General features: G+C 36.9%; 1 protein-coding gene across 1 annotated transcript in view; it reads right to left on the reverse strand.

Annotated features, from left to right (window-relative positions):
* Positions 1–1681: 1681 nt before the first annotated feature.
* Positions 1682–20280, reverse strand: part of VPS35 (VPS35 retromer complex component) — a 28703-nt gene continuing 10104 nt past the window's right edge. The window contains exons 6-17 of the mRNA XM_059383515.1: positions 18553–18766; positions 17244–17327; positions 16460–16569; positions 12460–12556; positions 12205–12353; positions 10268–10475; positions 8762–8917; positions 6862–6984; positions 4601–4780; positions 3852–4091; positions 3241–3384; positions 1682–2653 (exon numbers count right to left, since the gene is read on the reverse strand). Coding sequence (XP_059239498.1) covers positions 2474–2653; positions 3241–3384; positions 3852–4091; positions 4601–4780; positions 6862–6984; positions 8762–8917; positions 10268–10475; positions 12205–12353; positions 12460–12556; positions 16460–16569; positions 17244–17327; positions 18553–18766 — 1885 coding nt within the window. The 3' untranslated portion in view covers positions 1682–2473. The remainder of the gene's footprint in view (positions 2654–3240; positions 3385–3851; positions 4092–4600; positions 4781–6861; positions 6985–8761; positions 8918–10267; positions 10476–12204; positions 12354–12459; positions 12557–16459; positions 16570–17243; positions 17328–18552; positions 18767–20280) is intronic.

The raw sequence follows: 20280 nt of genomic DNA on the forward strand, positions 1-20280 counted from the left end.
AAAAAGGCTGATGCCCTGTGACTTGAAGTCACATGAAGACTCATAAAACCCTCTCTAGGCTGTACTCCAATACTCCTACCACCTGAAAGTCCTTCTGTGCTCTCCTAGAAATATCATATTTTATTACTGCTGGTCTGTCTTCATACCAGAAGAAAATTCTCAAAGCTAGGGACCATATCTTGTTCACCTTTATACCCAGCGCCTATGCATCAGAAAAATCAACACACAGCAGGTGCTCAACTTTTGTTTAATAAAAAGAAATCTGCAAATTAAGATTAGCCAAACTCTGGTTAAAAAAAAATTAGAAGACCTTTGGTTTCTTAAATCTGGCCTCTTCACCTCACCAAAAAAATGTGAAATACTTTATACCCTATACTAACATTATTTTACCGCCGAACCTTTCTGAATTCAAATTCAAGTATTCTCAAGTCAAATCTTTACCCTTCAGCTGTATTTCACGGAACACGTGAATAAAATGAACATGTCAACTTCATTCCACAATCAGGTTTAGAGTAAAGTGAATACCTGCAACGTACAGAAAGGGTTTGCTAGAACAGGTTCTACAGAAAAGCTAAGCATACTTGATAGATTTTAACGGCACCAATACTACAACTTTATAGACACTTATTCCTATAAAACCTGATGTCTGTTCAGACTGCTGTAACAAAATACCATAGACTGAGTAGCTTATAAACAGAAGTTTATTTCTCACAGTTCTGGAAGCTATTAAGTCCAAGATCAAGACACTAGCATGGCTGAGTGAGGGCCCTTCCCCAAGCTCCTTACTGCCAACCTGTGCTGTCCTTACAAAGTGGAAAGGGGCAAGCAAGCTCTCTGCGGCCTCTTTTAATAAAGGCACTAATGCCATTCATGAGATTCTGCCCTCATGACCAAAGCATCTTCCAAAGGCCCCACCACTCAACATCTTTGGGGGTCAGGTTTTCAACATTAATTTGGGGGGGTGGAGGGAGCCACAAACATTCAGACCACAGTATCTAACAAGTGCCAGACATCTATCAATGGCAGGGGGAGGGACAGATGGTGAGGTGTTAAGTGAGGCGGTCATCTGAAAATGCCCATAAATTTGTAACCTCTCACTTCAAGAGGTAGAGCTTAATTCCTCTTACCACTGAACTAGACTTAGTAACTCCCTTCTAACAAACAGAATAGGGCAAAAACAACAGTATGTTCCAAAGTCAGATCATAAAAAGGCATGTGGCTGCCTCTTTTAGATCACTCTAGGGAAGGCAGCTGCTATGCATGAGGACACTCATGCTGCCCTTGTAAAGGCCCACAAGGAGAGAGGAACAGAGGCCTCCAGGTAATGGTCATGTGAACGAGCCTGGACGCCAGCCCCAACCAAACCGTCAGATGGCTGCAGCTCCAGCCAAAATCTTGAGACACCCTAAGCCAGAACCACCAGCTAAGCTGCTCCTAAATTCCTAAGCCAGAAAACCATGAGATAAATGTTTGTTGTTTCAAGACACTAAATGGAGACATCATGCCTAGGAGAACAGGGTAAGGCCAAGGAAAGCAAATGGGTATAAACCAAAGAGCAGATGGTGCCTTGCTCAAGAAGTGCTTAAGTTGAGAACTGAACAAGCAAATGCTGAATGTAAGATTGTCTATTAAACTCCACAGGCATTCTACTAGCTCCTTCTACACATCTAGCACGAAAGGGTTAAAGTCCAAAATTGTTAATAGCAACTTTATTGTTCCACTGGTGCAAAAAAAAAAAATCATAATTGTATGATGCATTTCCCCTTAAATTTACAATAATGAAAGTTATACATAAATTATATCGATCACAAATTTCCTATTTTATACTATTTAGAACAAAATTATTTTGATAAATATGCCCAGAGGACAACATAGGTTCTTAATTGATGACTGAATCCAAATATGCAAAATAGAGCTTTTGGTATTGACCATGGTGTTTTAAAATTCTCAAACATGCACTAATATATTCTAGTTTTAGGGAAAATATTACACATGGCCTTATCTTGCAATTAGGGAAAAGCCCAAGCTGAATTTCACATACAGTATCCCTTTCCTCTAAATTAATCGTAAATTGGACTAGAGAACAGAGAGACAGACACTTTCAAGTTAGTACTCCCAAGTAATGAAGGAAATTACACAACCAACAAAACGGAATAAAGGAAGAAGAGCTTCATTAGTAGCTGAGATAAGTGGTGGTTTGTTTCTGCTTTTTTATTTTAATAGACCACGTGAGTTTTAAATAGCAGATCAAACATGCTACCTGGGGTGATCAGACAGACTGAACACTTAGGAAGTGAATAACTTTATTAAGGTCCTGAAGGTGTCTGGAGGTGCTGGGTAAAACACATCACAGGTAAGAACAGGAAACCTACCTCAGCATTTCTGAAAGGCACAATCTATGGAAGGGAAACCTAGTATAATAAAACCCTTACTGGATGTACATGGAAAAGAGTATGGTGAGCCTGTTTCCTTTTTAAAGGATGAGACCTTCATAAATTGGCCCCTCAGATTCTGGCGATTCCCGCCTCAAACGCAAATGCTCCAGTGTGTTATGAAAATGTTTGTTAATCTGCTCTGTTTCTTCACTGGACTCAAGATTTGGAAGATCTTCTCGAATCTTTTGGATAAGCTGGTTCAAAACCTGAATTGTGACCTACAAGAGAATATGTACAGTTACATAATCAAGCATGTAGCATATAAAAAATATAATTCAATAAAAATGTTTTGAGATTCTTGTGTTACTCTCAACAGTCACCAAAGTAATTATAAAAAGAGAAATGAAAACATCATTCCTGGTTTGAGCAACTACTGGCAATTCACCAAAAAAACAAAAACAAAAACAAACAAACAAAAAAACAATAAATAAAAAACAAAGCATCATGAACCAATAAAAGAAAAGCAGTATTTTATTTAACCAACAAATCTTGACCAACACTGTATTACTGCTAAAAGGATATTCCATTTAGGAATTATTCTAAATTTGTACCTGATAACCAATCAGCCTATTGTGTGTTTTTCAAACAGACAGTGACTATTTTTTATAAAATATTCATGAGCAAAAGAGATGAGAATTTTCTTACACACAATGAGTTCTTCTCTTAGAGAGATACATCTATAGACAGAAAAGGATACTAGAGAATGAAATTACCAAGATGATAAACTTTTCTATGTATCAAACCTCTGAAGAGCAGGATGGGAAAATATTATCTCACTAACAATATTTTATTATAGTTTACTTACCGCATCATTTTCCTTTTCATAAAAATAGATATATCTGTTCAGAATTTCTATAAAAAGTTGCACTTGTAAAGAGGGGTCCATGCACTGATTTGCTATTTTCAGAGCTTTTTTAAGGCATTCCATTACCCTCTTGCCTCCATGAAGCTAGAATAAAAGAGTGAAAGGGTTGAGGGTGGGGTGAGAGTCTATTAAAGAGATTAATGAATTATAAATGTCCCATTTCACACAAAGACATAAACATAACCCTACAGTGGCTCTTAAGGCATAAAACAAATTTAAATCCACTTCATTTTTTTTAAAGCACACAGCTATACTTTACAATTATAATTTGTTTTTACATATTTATATGTTAAATGTTTTATGCTTATTATATATACTTTTTAAAGACAGTGGTATAAACTTGCTATATTACCACATACTCAAAGTGGGGCTTCACCACAGGATGTGACTCTCTATACATTATACATTACTGTCCCTTTTATTTCTTTTAATTAACAAAGCTATTTCCTTTGTCCAAATGTTTCACCTCTAGCACACAAGGGCCATGGCAGCTATTCCCTCTTAACAATCCCCTTTCCTATAGCATGGTCAGGAATGACCTCCCTCCTTACCTCTTCTCCATTTTTGTCTGTGTTTCTGCCAGACCAGAAGAGATGTGCACAGGTGCTCACAGCTCGGCCCTGGTCAGGTTTCTTCAGAAGTTTGGATGCAGCAAGTGCACACTGAGTCCTCAAAGGTTCATGATTCTCTTCACTGAAGCACTTCATCCTCTCAAAAGTACCAATGATCAAGGTGATGGCAGCCAGCTGTGCTTTGGAATCACTGATTTCATCTTCATACAGGGAAAATGCCTGGTGAATAAGGAGGAGAAGAGACCTTACTACCATCGATTGGAGCACTTTCTAAAGTACTTCCCACCAAAACCCCCATCTTGTGAGATCCTCTGCAGTCGCTTCATATCACAACATGCTGACCCCTCCCATGGAGAGGAAAAAGACAGCTGATAAAGGAAAGAAACTGACAACCTGCAACAAGGAAACTTGTTTTATCTTTTGTTTAACCCAGAGTTCTCAAACTGAAATTAATAAAGGAACTCTTCACTCCATGAAACACTTATCCCAAGACCCACCTGGAAATCTTAAATCTCTTTATAGCACCTAGTAACTGATCTATTTTCCTGCTCCAAACCAATCAATATAGTATTAAGTATTATAGTATTAAGGAGTTCCAAGATAGTGGGAAAGGAGTAGTTACAAATTCAGTGAAGAGAAAATCCATGTGCACTACCACTGTAAGTGCAACAGGAGACTGAACACAGCAAAACTGATTAAATAACACAGAAAGGAGAAAAGACCATCACCTGGGACATAAATTCGTACGCCACTGTTTCATGATTTTCAAAACCAATTTCTCCAGCAGCTAGAGCCCCTTGAAGAAAAAGTCTTAAGGGTAATTCTGCCAGCTCTGCTTTGATCAAAGCACTAATAGTCTGGTGAGCAAATGAAAAAATCTTCTGGCATTTCTTTTCCCATTTGTCATCCTAAAAGAGAAAAAATAGTTTCAATTACCTTAATTTCAAGATTAACTTGCTCAAGAATATTCATTTTATATGAAACTTCTATAGAACAAACAGGAAAAGCAGGAAAGCTGAGCTCAAGGTTCCACCATCCTCTTCCTCCATTTCATTTATGAAGCACACAAGTGAATCAAGCACATATTCACTTGTGCTTACTGGCTTTGTAATTTTTGTATATTTGGCATTTTGTTTTTTTCTCATCAGAAAATCAACACATATCCCAACTGCACAGAATTAGGAAAATAAACAAATAAATTTTAAAAACTATAATCATCCCTAAATCTACTACCCAGCAATAATCACTAATAGCATTCTGATGTTAACACCTTTTTCCTATGCAAATGTAATGTAACTGAGATGTCTATTCTGGTTTTGTTTTCTACTTTGTAGTAACTCACCAGAAGCGTTAAATTGGGTTCATGCTGCATATATTTGCATCGAATTTCTTTTTCTTCACTTATTTTGTCTTAACAATTTTCCTCATGATACTAAGTTACTGGAAATCACTTTAATGACTAGAAAATACTTCACACACTGAATATAGCATAATTTACTTAACTATTTCCTTTTGGACATAATCTGTAATACCAATAAATACTAACACTCTATACACACGCAGTTTACTGAATCCCTAATTATGTCTTAGTATAAATTCTTAGAAGTGGAATTATTAGTTCTTTTAAGGCTCTACTTACACACTGACAGCTTTTTAGAAAACCTATAGTATTTCACATGTCCACCACTACTAGTTGAGAATGAATCCCCATTACACCACTGCCACTGCAAACCTTCTTTTTCTTTTCTCTTTACCACTATGATTTCTAAAACAGAGGTTCACTGTTGAAGTTACTAGTGAGGTTAAAGTTTATCCATGTTTGACCATCCAAATTTCTTATTAGAGCAATCAGTTCTTTTCATTTTTAAAAGAGGGTAATCATTATAGACTTGCTTCAAGGATTAAATGCAATAATCCAAGTATATAGGTAGTCTTTGGCACAGTATATGGCACACAGAGAATGCTAGTTGCTAATTCCATTGTTACCAAAATCTATACAGAATGCTAGAAAAGGGACTACATGAGCAGGCGGCATAATATAAATTGGCCAAAAGCTGCTGTGTCAAGCTGGCAGGTATACGGTTCTCTATTTTTGGAAAAGTAAGTTTACTGAGGTTTATTCGTTAACACTATCCTGACTGTCCAAATTTCAGGTACATCAGATTAAAGTATTTTCTATAAAACTATTGAAGACTTAAGCCATGATTCTGCTTAAAGAGTAAGTGCATAAAAATATATACAATTCATAAAATTATTCAACTTCAGGGTTTTGGAGAAAGGTTATAATGCAATGCTAGGCACTTTCATGAGTCAAAACTACCTTGAATTAGATCTCACCTGTTATGTACTTGCAACCTCTGCATGAAATTACTGTATCACTTTAGAACTGGTAAAGACTCTAAGAAAGTAAAATCATTCTTAAACTGAGGCAGTCTGAGCCAATTCTGTCATAAACTTATCAATGTTTCACAAATAATCTTTATTTTTTTAAGATTTTCAAGAATTTATGCATTCGAGACAGAAAGAAAGAGTGCATGCATGCACATGAGCAGGGGAGAGAGGCAGAGGGAGAGGGAGAGGCAGACTCCCCGCTGGGCCAGGACGACCCCTCTCACCACCCCCACACCCATGTAGGGCTCAATCCCAGGACCCTAGATCACGGCCTGAGTTGAAGGCAGAGGCTCAACCATCTGAGCCACCCAGGTACCCCTCAAGTAATCTTTAAATTACAGGAAAACTTTTGGCAGAAATCTGAACTGTTTTAATCTTTCATTTCTAAGTGTTTTTATGTGATCCCTCAGCTAGTATATGCAATCTACCAACGCCATTAGGAAAACTTAATACAAGATGTATAATGAATGATTTATTGAAAGTGGAATTTTATTATACCACTATTTTTCAATGTTTGAAATTTTCTATAATAAATAATATACACACAGAAGAAGAAAAAAAGAAAACAAAGTAGTGACATACTTAAAAGTAAACCCACCACTTTAGAATTCTCTTTGTAGCGAAACGCCAGCTGATAAGCTGCAAATACCAAGGGTGGCAGTGTGAAGCGAATCCGCTGATTTCCACCAGCTCCAAAATGTTTTCGTGCTGTGTTTAAAATCTGACAAAAAAAAACAAAAACCCTAAACATTAATCTTTCCTGCACTATGCTTAATTATTTATAAAATCAAATGAGGGCTCTAAACACTGTTATTCCTTACATTTTTTGACTACATCTGATGTAGCAGGCTTTGCAATAGATGCTTTGTATTTTTTAATCTCATGGAGTCAATGTAATTGACATCACAACCGAGACAGACAGTAACCCCATTTCAAAAATAAAGAAGGCTGAGGTTCAAAGAGGCTGCATAATGTGTCCAGGGTTACACAACTAGGCTCTGAAGACAGACTTCTATTTAAAAGTAGATTCTAACACCTACTGCCTGAGTGACCCTGAGCAAATTATTTACCTTCTCTTAGCAGTAAAAGTTTCATTTGAAAAGCGCAGTGGTGGTTGTTATTGTTGTTGGGAAGATCAAGTAAGGCAAGTGAAGAGTTATAACACCTGACACAGGAAAGGGCGCAAGGGCTCAGAAAATGTTCGTTATTACTAGGACGCAAAATAGCTATGTGTGTATTGCTGGTATGCCTTACCTCCTGATTCAGAAAAAAAAAATGACCATTAAAGTAAAAGGAAATGGCAATATACTTTAAAAGAGCCATTGTGAAATAAACGTCAGATTGTTTAAGAAAAACCACAAGGATTCATGAAATACTTTTTAATATGTGTGACACAATGTGTGACATATTCAGGTTTTGTGAAATTCTCTAACATAATAGAAGAGAACGCATTCCCCCTTGGGGAAATCAAAGCTAATGATCCTCCCCTTAAAGGTCATTCAGTGCACAGGCACAATCAATTGGCTACATGTGGAAGGCATACTTCCAAGCAACAAAAAGAGAAAACAAACGTAGGCACAGAAACATAAGGGAATCGGTTAAAATATCTGAACACTCAGCCAATCACTGCGTACAGATCACACACAGTGCACCGAGTGGGACACTGGAGTGCCCAGAATGTTTGTCAGGCCAAGTCAAAGACTATCACTGCCAGAAGAAGTCAGCTTCTTTTTCACCCTGCTTATGAAGGAGTACAAGAATGTCCTATAACAAAGTCAACAGGAGAAAATCAGGACTCAACCTCAAATAAAAATGTTCCTCATTATATAAGCCTATGAATCCAACAAGTTAAACTACACTTTGCCCAAACAATAATTAGACTGCCATCTGTGCTACCTCTCATTAAAATAAATCATCCAGATCAGTCACCAACATTCCTACGCAGGCAACATGTTATTCATTTCACAAACATTTACTGAGACTAATGATAAAGAAAGGGAAAACCTCAACTGGTTGTTCTTTAACATGAAAAAAAGGTTAAGAAAAAGACCATTTGATTAAAGTCTTTTCATATATTTTCAATGTGGCAAACACATACAACTTTTATTTTCAAACCTTGGAAACATAAATACAAATGAATATAAGGACTGTTGCTTATACTTTAAATTTTACTATGATAAGCAACTGGACAATTCTAAAAGCAGCACAGTTCAAGAAGAAAATGAACATGGAATGAGTACTGAACATCCAACTAAAGGAAAATCGGTTTTCTGCAATTCTTAATAAGTCTTGAAAGAAACTAGAGCAACCAACTTGTTTCCCATAAGCTCACAATTATGCATTTCTATATAAAGTAAAACTCCATGAATATCACTTATCTCATTCAGTTGCAATTTTTTCAAAACCCTCAAGACCATAGGGGCATCAGACCACTTGAGGCACATCTACATGGTTTCTCTAAAGCTATGAAGGTGTATGATAACTGAGTTAACTCATACCAAGTACTGCTGGTCAGGGTCCTCAGACCGCAGAAGATGAATGAATCTGCCCACAAGGCTCTGCTCATCAGCAAAGTCTTCAGGATCAGGATCTTCTATGGGCTGATCTGGCTGGTCCTGAATCAACGTGGATACCAAATTCATTATGGAATCCACCTGTAACATAAGAGGCAGAAATCCACTGAGGTGAGACCATCAGCATGTAAAGTTACTATTAAGTGTTTCCAGTTAAAGACCCTAGATGTCCATCAACAGATGAATGGATAAAGATGATGGGTGTGAGTGTGTGTGTGTGTGTGTGTGTGTGTGTGTGTGTAATGGAATACTATGCAGCCATCAAAAGAAATGAAATCTTGCCATTTGCAATGACGTGGATGCAACTAGAGGGTATTATGCTTAGCGAAATAAGTCAATCGGACAAAAACAACGATCATATGATCTCCCTGATATGAGGAAGTGGAGATGCAATGTGGGGGGTTGGGGGGGTAGGAAAAGAATAAATGAAACAAGATGAGATCGGGAGGGAGACAAACTGTAAGAGACTCTTAATCTCACAAAACAAACTCAGGGTTGTGGGGGGGTAGGGAGGGGTGGTGGGGTTATGGACATTGGGGAAGGTATATGCTATGGTGAGTGCTGTGAAATATGTAAACCTGGCGATACACAAACCTGTACTCCTGGGGCTAATAATACATTATATGTTAACAGAAAAATTAATTTAAAAAAAAAGGGTTTCCAGTTATGTAAAGTTAACCAGTATTAACATAATTCCTCTTATTTTAAGGTTTATGTATGCTAATACACATACAGACAAGAGTCTAGAAAGATACACCAACTATTAATTAATAGTAGTTATTCTCTTTCTGGTAGGATTATAGTTTTGTAATTTCCTCTTTATAGACCTCTAATTTACTTTTTTGTAGCCCACACTTATTTTTTACTTTATTAACATATAATGCATTTTTGTTTTGGGGTACAGGTCTGTGATCCATCAGTCTTACACAATTCACAGTGCTTACCATAGCACATACCCTCCTCAATGTCCATCACCCAGCCACCCCATCCCTACCATCCCCCTCCACTCCAGCAATCCTCAGTTTGCTTCCTGAGATAAATAGTCTCTTATGGTATGTCTCTATACACTTCTAATTTCTAATTTATATAATGAGTAAGCTCATCGTAACCTTTTTAAATTTTTATTACCATTTTTTTAAGATTTTATTTGACAGAGAGAGCATGCACATGCAGGGTGAACAGCAGGCAGAGGAAGAAGCAGGCTTCCCACCAAGAAGGAAGCCTGACACGGGGCTGGATCCCAGGACTCTGGGATCATGCCCTGAGCTAAAGGCAGATGCTTAACTGACTGAGCCACCCAGGCACCCCATAATCTCTTTTTTTAATATTAAATTACACTCTTCTTCTGTTTAATGTGTGAGTCTCAGGATCTAAAACCATTACTACGTTGTCTCAGTTTTCCTAATATATAGCACATTGGTATTCTCTTACCTGGTCTTGAGAGACAATTTCTGTGTTATAATCCAGAACATTACTAAGCACATAACAACTCATGCTCTTTCTGGACTCATAGTCAAAGTACTCAAAAAGTGGGTGAAAATGTTTTAATTTCAAGACTGTTAAAATATTGTTGTAAGTGTCAACAGGTATCTTCAAAAGTCTGGTGAGCTCCTTTGAAACTGCACTACTGGTAGCAATACTACAAAAAGAAAAACAACAGCTCTTTAATGAGTAAAATTAACTTTCTCTATATACAAACATACTGATTGCATAGAAACTTGAAGGTTTTCATTTATACATTAAAACAAAGAGGTCAGGTAATCACACCATCTCAAAATACTCCAATGACCTTCTGAGAAGATGAAGATGCCTATCTAAACACAAACATATACTCACCTCTTAATATTCTGTTAATACAAAATAAGATGTAACACTATCTTACCAGTTGTACAGCTGGAGTTAAAATGACTGTCTAGAATTTGACATTTTTAGGAAAGCATTTTAAGTGGCAGTTAGGTTGCTAGGCAGCCAATCAACACTGTATATTCATGATGAAAATAAGTAGGGAGAAAAATCCATGCAAAACTAGCAACTCCACAAAACAGAAAAAAAAAAAAACTGCTTCTTTTGCATCAGATGCTGGCACTCAAGGAAAAGCAGGCTGAATTTAAAGTAGCAGCTCACAGGAGCATTCTGTGGAGATGAGGCATACCTGGGCATTTATAAGATCTTTAGAGGTAGGGATTTCTAATTCTTTGTCTAATTTTACTTTAAAACTTACTTGGTGGGAGAAGATAACAACACATGATTTAATTTTCTCTCACATTTAACATTCGAGATCTGGAATGTTTTTCAGTTCACAAAAAATGGAAGTAACCAAAAGGCGGCGGGATGGAGAATAAAAAGAGTTATAGGGAAATAAGAAATCCTCCTAATGTGGCTCAACCACAAGAAGGGAGATGAAAAAGAAAAAGATTATATGAGGCAAAATTATGAATAATAAGGATAAGGGGAAAGGGACTAGCTTGACCCCATGTTCAGATGCAATACAAGACAGACAACGAGGGGACTGCTGAGGAAAAGATAAAGGGATCAGAATTACGCACAGTGGCCACTAGAGGATGCCACAGACTAGGACAGCACCCTGAGGCTCTCAATTAGCAACAAAATAGACTATTTTCCTCGATGGTATCAAAATTAAAGGTCAAATAGAGAAGTATTTTAAGCCAATTTAATTTCCACACCTTAAATATACATATGCTCCTAATTTTTAAAAACATACTCATCTCTAGGAAACCACTTCCTATAGAAACACTGCTTAACATAAACACAGCTGACCCATGAATATGGATTTGAGTAGTGCAGGCTGACTTATACATGAATATTTTTCTACAAATACAGTACAATAAAATGTATTTTCTCTTCCTGTAGTATTTTAAACAACATTTTCTTCTCTCTAGTTTACTTAATTGTACAAATACAGTATATACTATGTAGAATGTACAAAATATGTGTTAATTGACTGTTACTGATAAGACTTCTGATCAACAGTAGGCTATCAGTAGTTAAGTTTTAGGTAGTTAAAAGTTATAAGCAGTTTTTCAATTGCACAGAAGGTCAGTACTCCTAACCCCAACATTGTTCTAAGGTCAACTATTAACTTCCTTACTAATTTGAAAACTAACTCATTCATATATCAAAGGGGTTTGAAATGGAGAGACTCTGGTCCATAGACTACTTCTAGTCCTTGAGTGCCACTACTTGATCAAGGTATACAACCAAGAAATTGATTGCTACTTTCTGCACTGATTAACACCAAGCATACCAATCTAACAAATGCTAACATTTCAAAAAGCAATTAAGAAACACAAGTCTAGGATTAAAAAGTGCTTGATGAGGGTTTTTATAAAAATATAACTTTGACTTACTGTTCAAGGTTGAGCTTATTAAATATTTCCACTGTAGTTTCTAGAACTTTATCAACATAGTCCACACGATCAGGGTAACACTTCATAGCAAGATTAATGAGAGAAACTTGTAAAGATACAACATCCTCTGAAGGCATGTCTTGTCTAGACTGAAATGTTGAGAAAACCACAAAATTTATCTTAAACAATCACAAAAGGATCTACCAGCTCAGAAGTTTCAAAGTTTTGAGAATGTAGGAGAAAACCCATACAAACCTGTATTACTGTAGCCACCTGCTGTGAAAATATGTCAAAAAGTTTAATATCTGCTGGGATTCCAGGTCCATCTTCACGGTGGGCAAACAACGCTAATCTGAAAAAGAAAATAATCTTTATTTCAACAAATACAGGGATTTAGGTAGTGGGATTATGGATGACATTTATTCTTTACACTTTTCTATATTTTCTACAAGGTATTTCTCCTACAACATTAAAAAAGATTTTTAAAAAGGACACAGAATGGAGCTGATCATTCCCTCAATTCACTTTTTTAATAAGTTTTTAATTCCATTAGAATTAACAGTGTTATGTTAGTTTCAGGTGTACAATACAGTGATTCAACACTTCCACACATCACCCATTGCTCATCATGACAAGTGCACTACTTAATCCCCATCACCTATTCCCCCATACCCCACACTGACTTTCCCTCTGGTAACCATCAGTTTGTTCCCTAGAGTTAAGAGTCTGTTCCTTGGTTTGTCTCTCTTTTTTTTTTCCCTTTGTTCATTTGTTTCTTAAATTCCACATGAGTGAAATCATATGGTATTTGTCTTTCTCTGCCTTAATTAAGCTCAGCACAATATTCTCTAACTCCATCCATGTCACTGAAAATAGCAAGATTTCATTCTTTTTATGGCTGAATAACATCCCATTACTTATATACCATGTCTTCTTTATCCATTCATCTATCCACAGACACTTGGGCTTCTTCCATAATTTGGCTTTTGTAGGGAATGCTGCTATTAACACAGGGTTGCATGTATTCCTTTGAATTAGTGTTTTTGTGTTTTCTGGGTAGATATCAAGTAGTGTGATTGCTGGATCATAGGGTAGTTCCATTTTTAAGTTTCTGAGGAACCTCTACACTGCTTTCCACAATGGCTCCACCAGTCTGCATTCTCACCAACAGTGAAAGAGGGTTCCTTTTTCTCCACATCCTCGGCAACACTTGTCATTTGTGTTTTTCATTTTAGCTATGCTGACAGGTATGAAGAGATAGAACTATTTTAGTTTTGATTTGCATTTCCCCTGATGACAAGTGATGTTGAGCATCTTTTCATGTGTCTGTAGGCCATCTGGATGACTTCTCTGGAGAAATGTCTATTCATGTTTTCTGCCCATTTTTAAGTCAGATTATTTGGTTTTGGGGTATTGAGTTTTATCAGCTTTTTATATATTCTGGATACTAACCATTTATCGGATATGTCATCGCAAATATCTTCTCTCATTCAGTAGGTTGCCTCTTAGTTTTGTTGATCACTTCCTTCATTGTGAAGAAACTTTTTATTTTGATGTAGCCCCAATAGTTTATTTTTGCTTTTATTTCCCTTGCCTCAGGAGACATATCTAAGAAAATGTTGCTATGACCAATGTCAGAGAAATTACTGCCTGTGCTCTCTTCTAGGATTTTTATGGTTTCAGGTCTCACATTGAGGTCTTTAATCCATTTTGAGTTTATTTTTGTGTATGGTATAAGTGGTCAATTCATTTTTAACTGAACAGTTTTGTCAATGATGTCATATTTCACTGAATTCTTACTATATGCCATATTTTAAACCATACATAAGATTTTTAACAGCCTGATTATGCCATAGCCTTTGAAACTTAATCAAGTAGATCACAGATAAAAATGCATTAAAGGGACAAACATATTTGACAACCATGATTTTAAAGAGCAATTTTTAAAAGATAAATCCCCTTATAGCTTCCATTAAGAGTATGCCCAATTCAGGGGCACTTGGGTAGCTCAGTCAGTGAAGCATCTGCCTTCCCCTCAAGTCATGATCTCAGGGTGCTGCGACTGAGTCCCACATTGGGCTCTCCACTCAGTGGTGAGTCTGCTTCTCCCTCCCCCTCTGAGATCCTGCTCCCTCTTCGATCACTTTGCTCTCTCTCAAATAAATAAACGAAATCTTTAAAAAAAAAAAAAGAGTATACCCAATTCACATATAATTCTTGCTGTCCAGATTTAAACTAGTGATTTGGAGAATCTGCTACATCTTAGACTTTAATAACTTAGGTATTTAAAATCTAAAAAAAAGGAGTGCCTGGGTGACTCAGTGGTTAAGTGTCTGCCTTCATCTCAGATCATGATCCCAGAGTCCTGGGATTGAGTCCTGAATCGGGCTCCCTGCTTGGCAGGGAGCCTGCTTCTCCCTCTCCCACTCCCTCTGCTTGCATTCCCTCTCTCGCTGTGTCTCTCAAATAAATAAAATCTTTAAAAAAAAAAAAATTAAAAAAAATATATATATATGAATCAAAGTATTTGCAGAAATAAATCTTCACTTGGGTTCCTGGTTTCATAAGGTCAATGATGTGTAAGCTAATGAGTAGAACACATGTTATATACTAGCACTCAGCACAGTTGCCAAGCAGACACTCTTTAGAGTCATTATCGAAAGCCAAGTTTATTATTTTTAACCAAGACCAATGCCGAAAGAAATAAAATTTAAACCTAAGGGGCATATACTAAACATATTTAATACTTCAAAACTCTTTTTTAAAAAAATATAATGATAGAATGATTACCTGAACATTCTTTTTTGTTAAAATTTTTAAAAATTATTTACTTATTTATTTGAAAAAGAAAGAACGAGCAAGAGAGAGCACAAGCCAGGGGAGGGGCTGAGGGAGAAGAAGGAGTAGATCCCCTGCTGAGCAGAAAGCCTGATGTGGGACTCAATCCCAGGACCCTGGGATCACAACCTGAGCTGAGGGCAGACCCTTAGCCGACTGAGCCACCCAGGTACCCTTACCTGAACATTCTTTTCTTTTTTTTAAAAGATTTTATTTATTTATTTGACAGACAGAGATCACAAGTAGGCAGAGAGGCAGGCAGAGAGAGAGAGAGAGAGAGAGGAGGAAGCAGGCTCCCTGCGGAGCAGAGAGCCCAATGTGGGGCTCGATCCCAGGACCCTGGGATCATGACCTGAGCTGAAGGCAGAGGCTTTAACCCACTGAGCCACCCAGGCACCCCCCTGAACATTCTTTTCAAAATTTATTTTAGATTTTATTTATTTGAAAGAGTGAGCAAGTGAGAGAACATGAGCAGGGGTAGGGGCAGAGGGAAAGAGACAAGCAGACTCCTCGCTGAGCAGGGAGCCCAACAAGGAGGGGTTCAATCCTGGGACTCCAGGATCATGACCCAAGCCAAAGGCAGTCATATAACAAACTAGTCACCCAGGTGCCCCTTTACCTGAACATTCTTAATCATCTGTATCTAATGGCTACTTGATAAAAGAGACTCCAAATCAAATTAGTGCCCCATAAAAAGTAAATTTCATTACCGTAAAAAACAAATTTTGTTCTTTGAATATGTAAGAGTTAAATAATGGTTCTGTATGACATTGCCAACTAAATGTCTAGATTAAAAATATTCATTATCAGGTGCCTCGGTGGCTCAGTTGGCTGAGCGACTGCCTTCAGCTGAGGTCATGATCCCATGGTCCCAGGATCAAGTCCCCCAGCCCTAGGATTGAGTCCCACATCAGGCTCCCTGCTCAGCAAGGAGTCTGCTTCTCTCTCTGACCCTCCCCTCTTTTATGCTCTCTCTCTCTCAAATAAATAAAATCTTAAAAAAAAAAAAAAAAAAGAATGTTTAGGGGCACCTGGGTGGCTCAGTGCCTTAAGCCTCTGCCTTTGGCTCAGGTCATGATTTCAGGGTCGTGGCATCGAGCCCCACATCAGGGAGCCTGCTTCCCCTTCTCTCTCTGCCTGCCTCTCTGCCTACTTGTGATCTCTGTATGTCAAATAAATAAATATAATCTTTAAAAAAAAAATATTCATGATCTCCATGCCTCCTGCTAAACCTCCTTCATGCCTAAGCTAGGCAAGCACCTGGTAGATACTCATACTTACAGAACCAAACTGTTCATAGTGTAACTGCCTTAAAATCATTAATATAATAAAGATGTAACAGAAGTAATTCACAAAAATGTTTTAAATTCATTAGTCCCTGGTCAGAACACTACCCTCCAATGTTGGAAGCACTTACCTATCAATTAAAGCAATGATTATGTTCTTCACATTTACATTTTGGTGTAACTCAGCACAGGCCCGGAGAAAAGGATTCAAAGTTTGAAGGTGGAATTCATCAGGGAAAACCTGAAAATCAAATAATAACTAATTGACACAAGTAAAAGTATTTCACATTATAATCTGTATGGTATCTTTATGGTAAATGTATCTGTATGTATCTTTATGGTAAAGTTCATATTTGTGGAAACAATCGTTTTAATCTTATACAACTAAATTCAAACACATTACTTTTGAGTCTCTTTAAACATTAAACCCAAGTAAAAATAATCCACTAGACAAACTACATCTACAATTAAACTAAAACTAGTGAGAACTAGAGAACTTGGAGGCCTCTCTTTCCCACATTTTGAGGGGAGAAAACATATCAATACAAAGACCAAGTTATCAGTATGAGAAAATAGTTCTTTTTAATCAGGACAGCTTGTTTTTTTTCCCTTTCTTTTTTTAAGATTTATTTATTTTAGGAAGAGTGAGTGAGTATGGGTGAGCATACACATGTGGGGGGGAGGGGCAGATGGAGAGGGAGACCAGCAGCCGACTCCCCACTGAACCAGGAGCCCCACATAGGGCTTGATCCCAGGACTCCCAGATCCGAAATCGAGAGACAGATGCTCAATCCACTGAGCCATCCAGGCACCTCAGGATAGCTTCTCTTTTAATCTATCAAGACTTTTTTTCATAACAATGAAAATTAATGAAGGACGAAATGAGTTATTTATAAAATGAATGTCCTCACTTACCTGAATAATACACTCCATAAGATATTCTTGAGCCAATGCATCCCTACAATTCACAACTTGCTCCAATATGCCAGTCAGAACAATCTAAAAGAAAAAGGTAAGAGTTAAAACGTTATTTTTAAGTCCTAAGAAACTCCTTTAATAACGTATTTAAGCTATTAATTTGAGAATCTTATTTTAGATTTTTCCAATTCATACTTACTTTTTAAATTAAACTTCAACATTTTACAGAAGCATTATTTTATTTTTTTGAAACAGAAGAATTTTTTTTAAAAATTTAAATAAATTCTGGACTTCTACTTAATAAGTCATTTAGGATGAAGTTTAGGAATTTTTTTTCCTTTATGATTTGTGCCTTTTGCGTCCTAAGAAACCTTTGCCTAATCTAACATTATAAAGATATACTTTGTATTTTTTTCCTAAAAGTTTATAGTTTTAGGTTTTATATTTAGGTCTGTGATCCATTTTTTGAGTTTTTCTGTATGGTATGAGAATGGGTCATAGTTCAAGGGTCTTGTTTGCACACAGATGTCTAATTTTTCCAGAAACATTTGCTGAGAAGGTTAAGATTACATTTTTATCAAAAGTAACATACTATATGTATGTGAGCCTAGTTTGGACTATCTTTTCCAGGGCTGACAAATCCAGTTCAAAGTCTGCTTTTGTAACTGACTCCCATATTGTCTGTTACTGCTTTTCACTACAGCTGTTTACAGAGTTTACAGAGTTTAGTAGTTGCAACAAAATCAAACATTTTCCTTTATAGGAAGAGTCCTTTATAGGAAGAGTTTGTCAATCTCTGCTTAACTCCCCCCCACCGATTTATTTATCTCTTCCACCAACATCACATTCTTTTTTTTTCCTTTTTTTTTTTTTTTATTTATTGAACAGACAGAGACCATAAGCAGGCAGAGAGGCAGGCAGAGAGAGGGGGAGGCAGGCTCCCTGCTGAGCAGAGAGCCCGATGCGGGGCTGGATCCCAGGACCCTGGGATCATGACCTGAGCCGAAGGCAGAGGCTTTAACCCACTGAGCCACCCACGCAACCCCCAATATCACATTCTTAATGCAGCTTTAGAGTAAACCTGGAGTAAAATACAGTCAATCTCAATTTAAGAAAAATTGGTATCTTAATAATATTGAGTCTTCCAATCCACAAATAAAAACTGAAAATATATCTTTCAATTTACTTGTCTTTAATTTTAAAGTGGTTTTTAATGTAATATTATTTAATAAAAATATTTTAATTTTAAAAATCAGACTTCAATTTATATCTCATAGGAAAAGGTGACAAGTAAAAGGATATACACCTGTTTGTAACGTTCCACATTCACACCTTCCAACTGACTGAGGCGCACCAAATTTGTTCCCACCAAAATTCTCAGTTCTTGTCTTTCTCGTTCTCTTTTCTCTCTATCTCGGCTATGTCCCTGATGTTGCATTCGCACCCAGAGCTTGTTCATCTCTGCAAAGTTAAGTAGTACAAAATCCATGGAATCACTTATGTCGCCAGTTGTTTCTTCACTGCAAAGAGAAAGTTGAAACAATCTTTACATACACTATTTACACTAGAGGACCATCTTACTGTTACTGTTCACCTTTGTGCGTTTCATTCTTGTCTCTTTAATACACCGATATTTCATAGAAGAAACTTTAAAATTCACTGGCTTAGTGTTCAATTTCAAGGGAAAGAGACTCAAGAGAAAAAAGATAACAGGGAAAGGACACAGAACAAGTGTAAAAGAACAAAAAACTTTCCCCCATTCCCTATCCTAGGTCAACTTGTTCTCACAGCAATTACATTAATTCAGAAAGCCTTTTAAAAAAAACGATACTTAAAATGTACTGCTAACTTAATCATTTTTTAAAAGATTTTAAATTTATTTATTTGACGAGAGAGAGAGAAGAGAGAGCGCGCACTCGCGTATGCACAAGCAGTGGGGAGGAGGGGCTGATGCAAAGGGACAAGCAGACTCCGTGGTGAGCACAGAGCTGGATGTGGGACTCAATACCAGGACCCTGGGATCACGACCTGAGCAGAAGGCAAACGCTTAACCTCTGAGCCACTCATGTGCCCTAACTACATCATTTTACTGTTGAGCATTTTATGTTTTCAATTGGAATATAAGCTTTGAGAGGGAAGAAACCATGTATTTCCTGCTTATTTTTCATCTCCTAGGATAGGGAACATAGTTTTCAAAAATTTGTAATGATTGCCTAATTAAATGCTTAAGATCTGCAGTCAAATCGTAATAAAACAAAGAACCTCACCATCTTCTCACATTGTTAAATTTTTACCTTTTCTATACCATTTAACTTTACATGCATGGTAAATTTTTGTATTTTTTCCTCTTAAAAAGGAACTGATACAGAAATACTAAAAACTACTGAACTGTACACCTTAGAAATAAATGAATAAACGAACTTGAAGAAGGAGCGCCTGACTGGCTCAGTCACTAGGACATGGGACTCTTGATCTCAGGGTCCTGGGTTCGAGCCCCATGATGGACGCAGAGATTACTTAAAAGAACACTTTTTTTTTTTAAATAAATAAACTTAAACAAAAGGAATTAACTTCCTCTATCTAGGAACTCTGCACATAAATAGTTCACCGAGTTGGTTGCAGACCAGCTAGCTGACCATCTACCCCTATGTGAAATACAAGTGCAATGGACGTGGATACTGGAACACTGGTCACACCAGAGACAGGGCTCTTATTCAGAAAGGCTTTTGTTTTTTTCTGTTTTGGAGTTAATATGTAATTTGTGTATAGAGATAATTTAAACCACTTATATCCAGGGTATCTAGCAGTCCATAAATGAAAAAAACTGGTAAGACACATTCAAGAAACAACATGAAAATTAGCTAGTTCACAGAGTAAGTTAAGGATATGTCACTATTCATCACAAATATAACTTCAAAATATAACCCATTTTATTTTATTTTATTTTTAAAGATTTTATTTATTTATTTGACAGAGAGAGATCACAAGTAGGCAGAGAGGCAGGCAGAGAGAGAGAGAGAGAGAGAGGAGGAAG

This window comes from Mustela nigripes, chromosome 17 (assembly GCF_022355385.1).
Source record: "Mustela nigripes isolate SB6536 chromosome 17, MUSNIG.SB6536, whole genome shotgun sequence".
NCBI lineage: Eukaryota > Metazoa > Chordata > Mammalia > Carnivora > Mustelidae > Mustela > Mustela nigripes.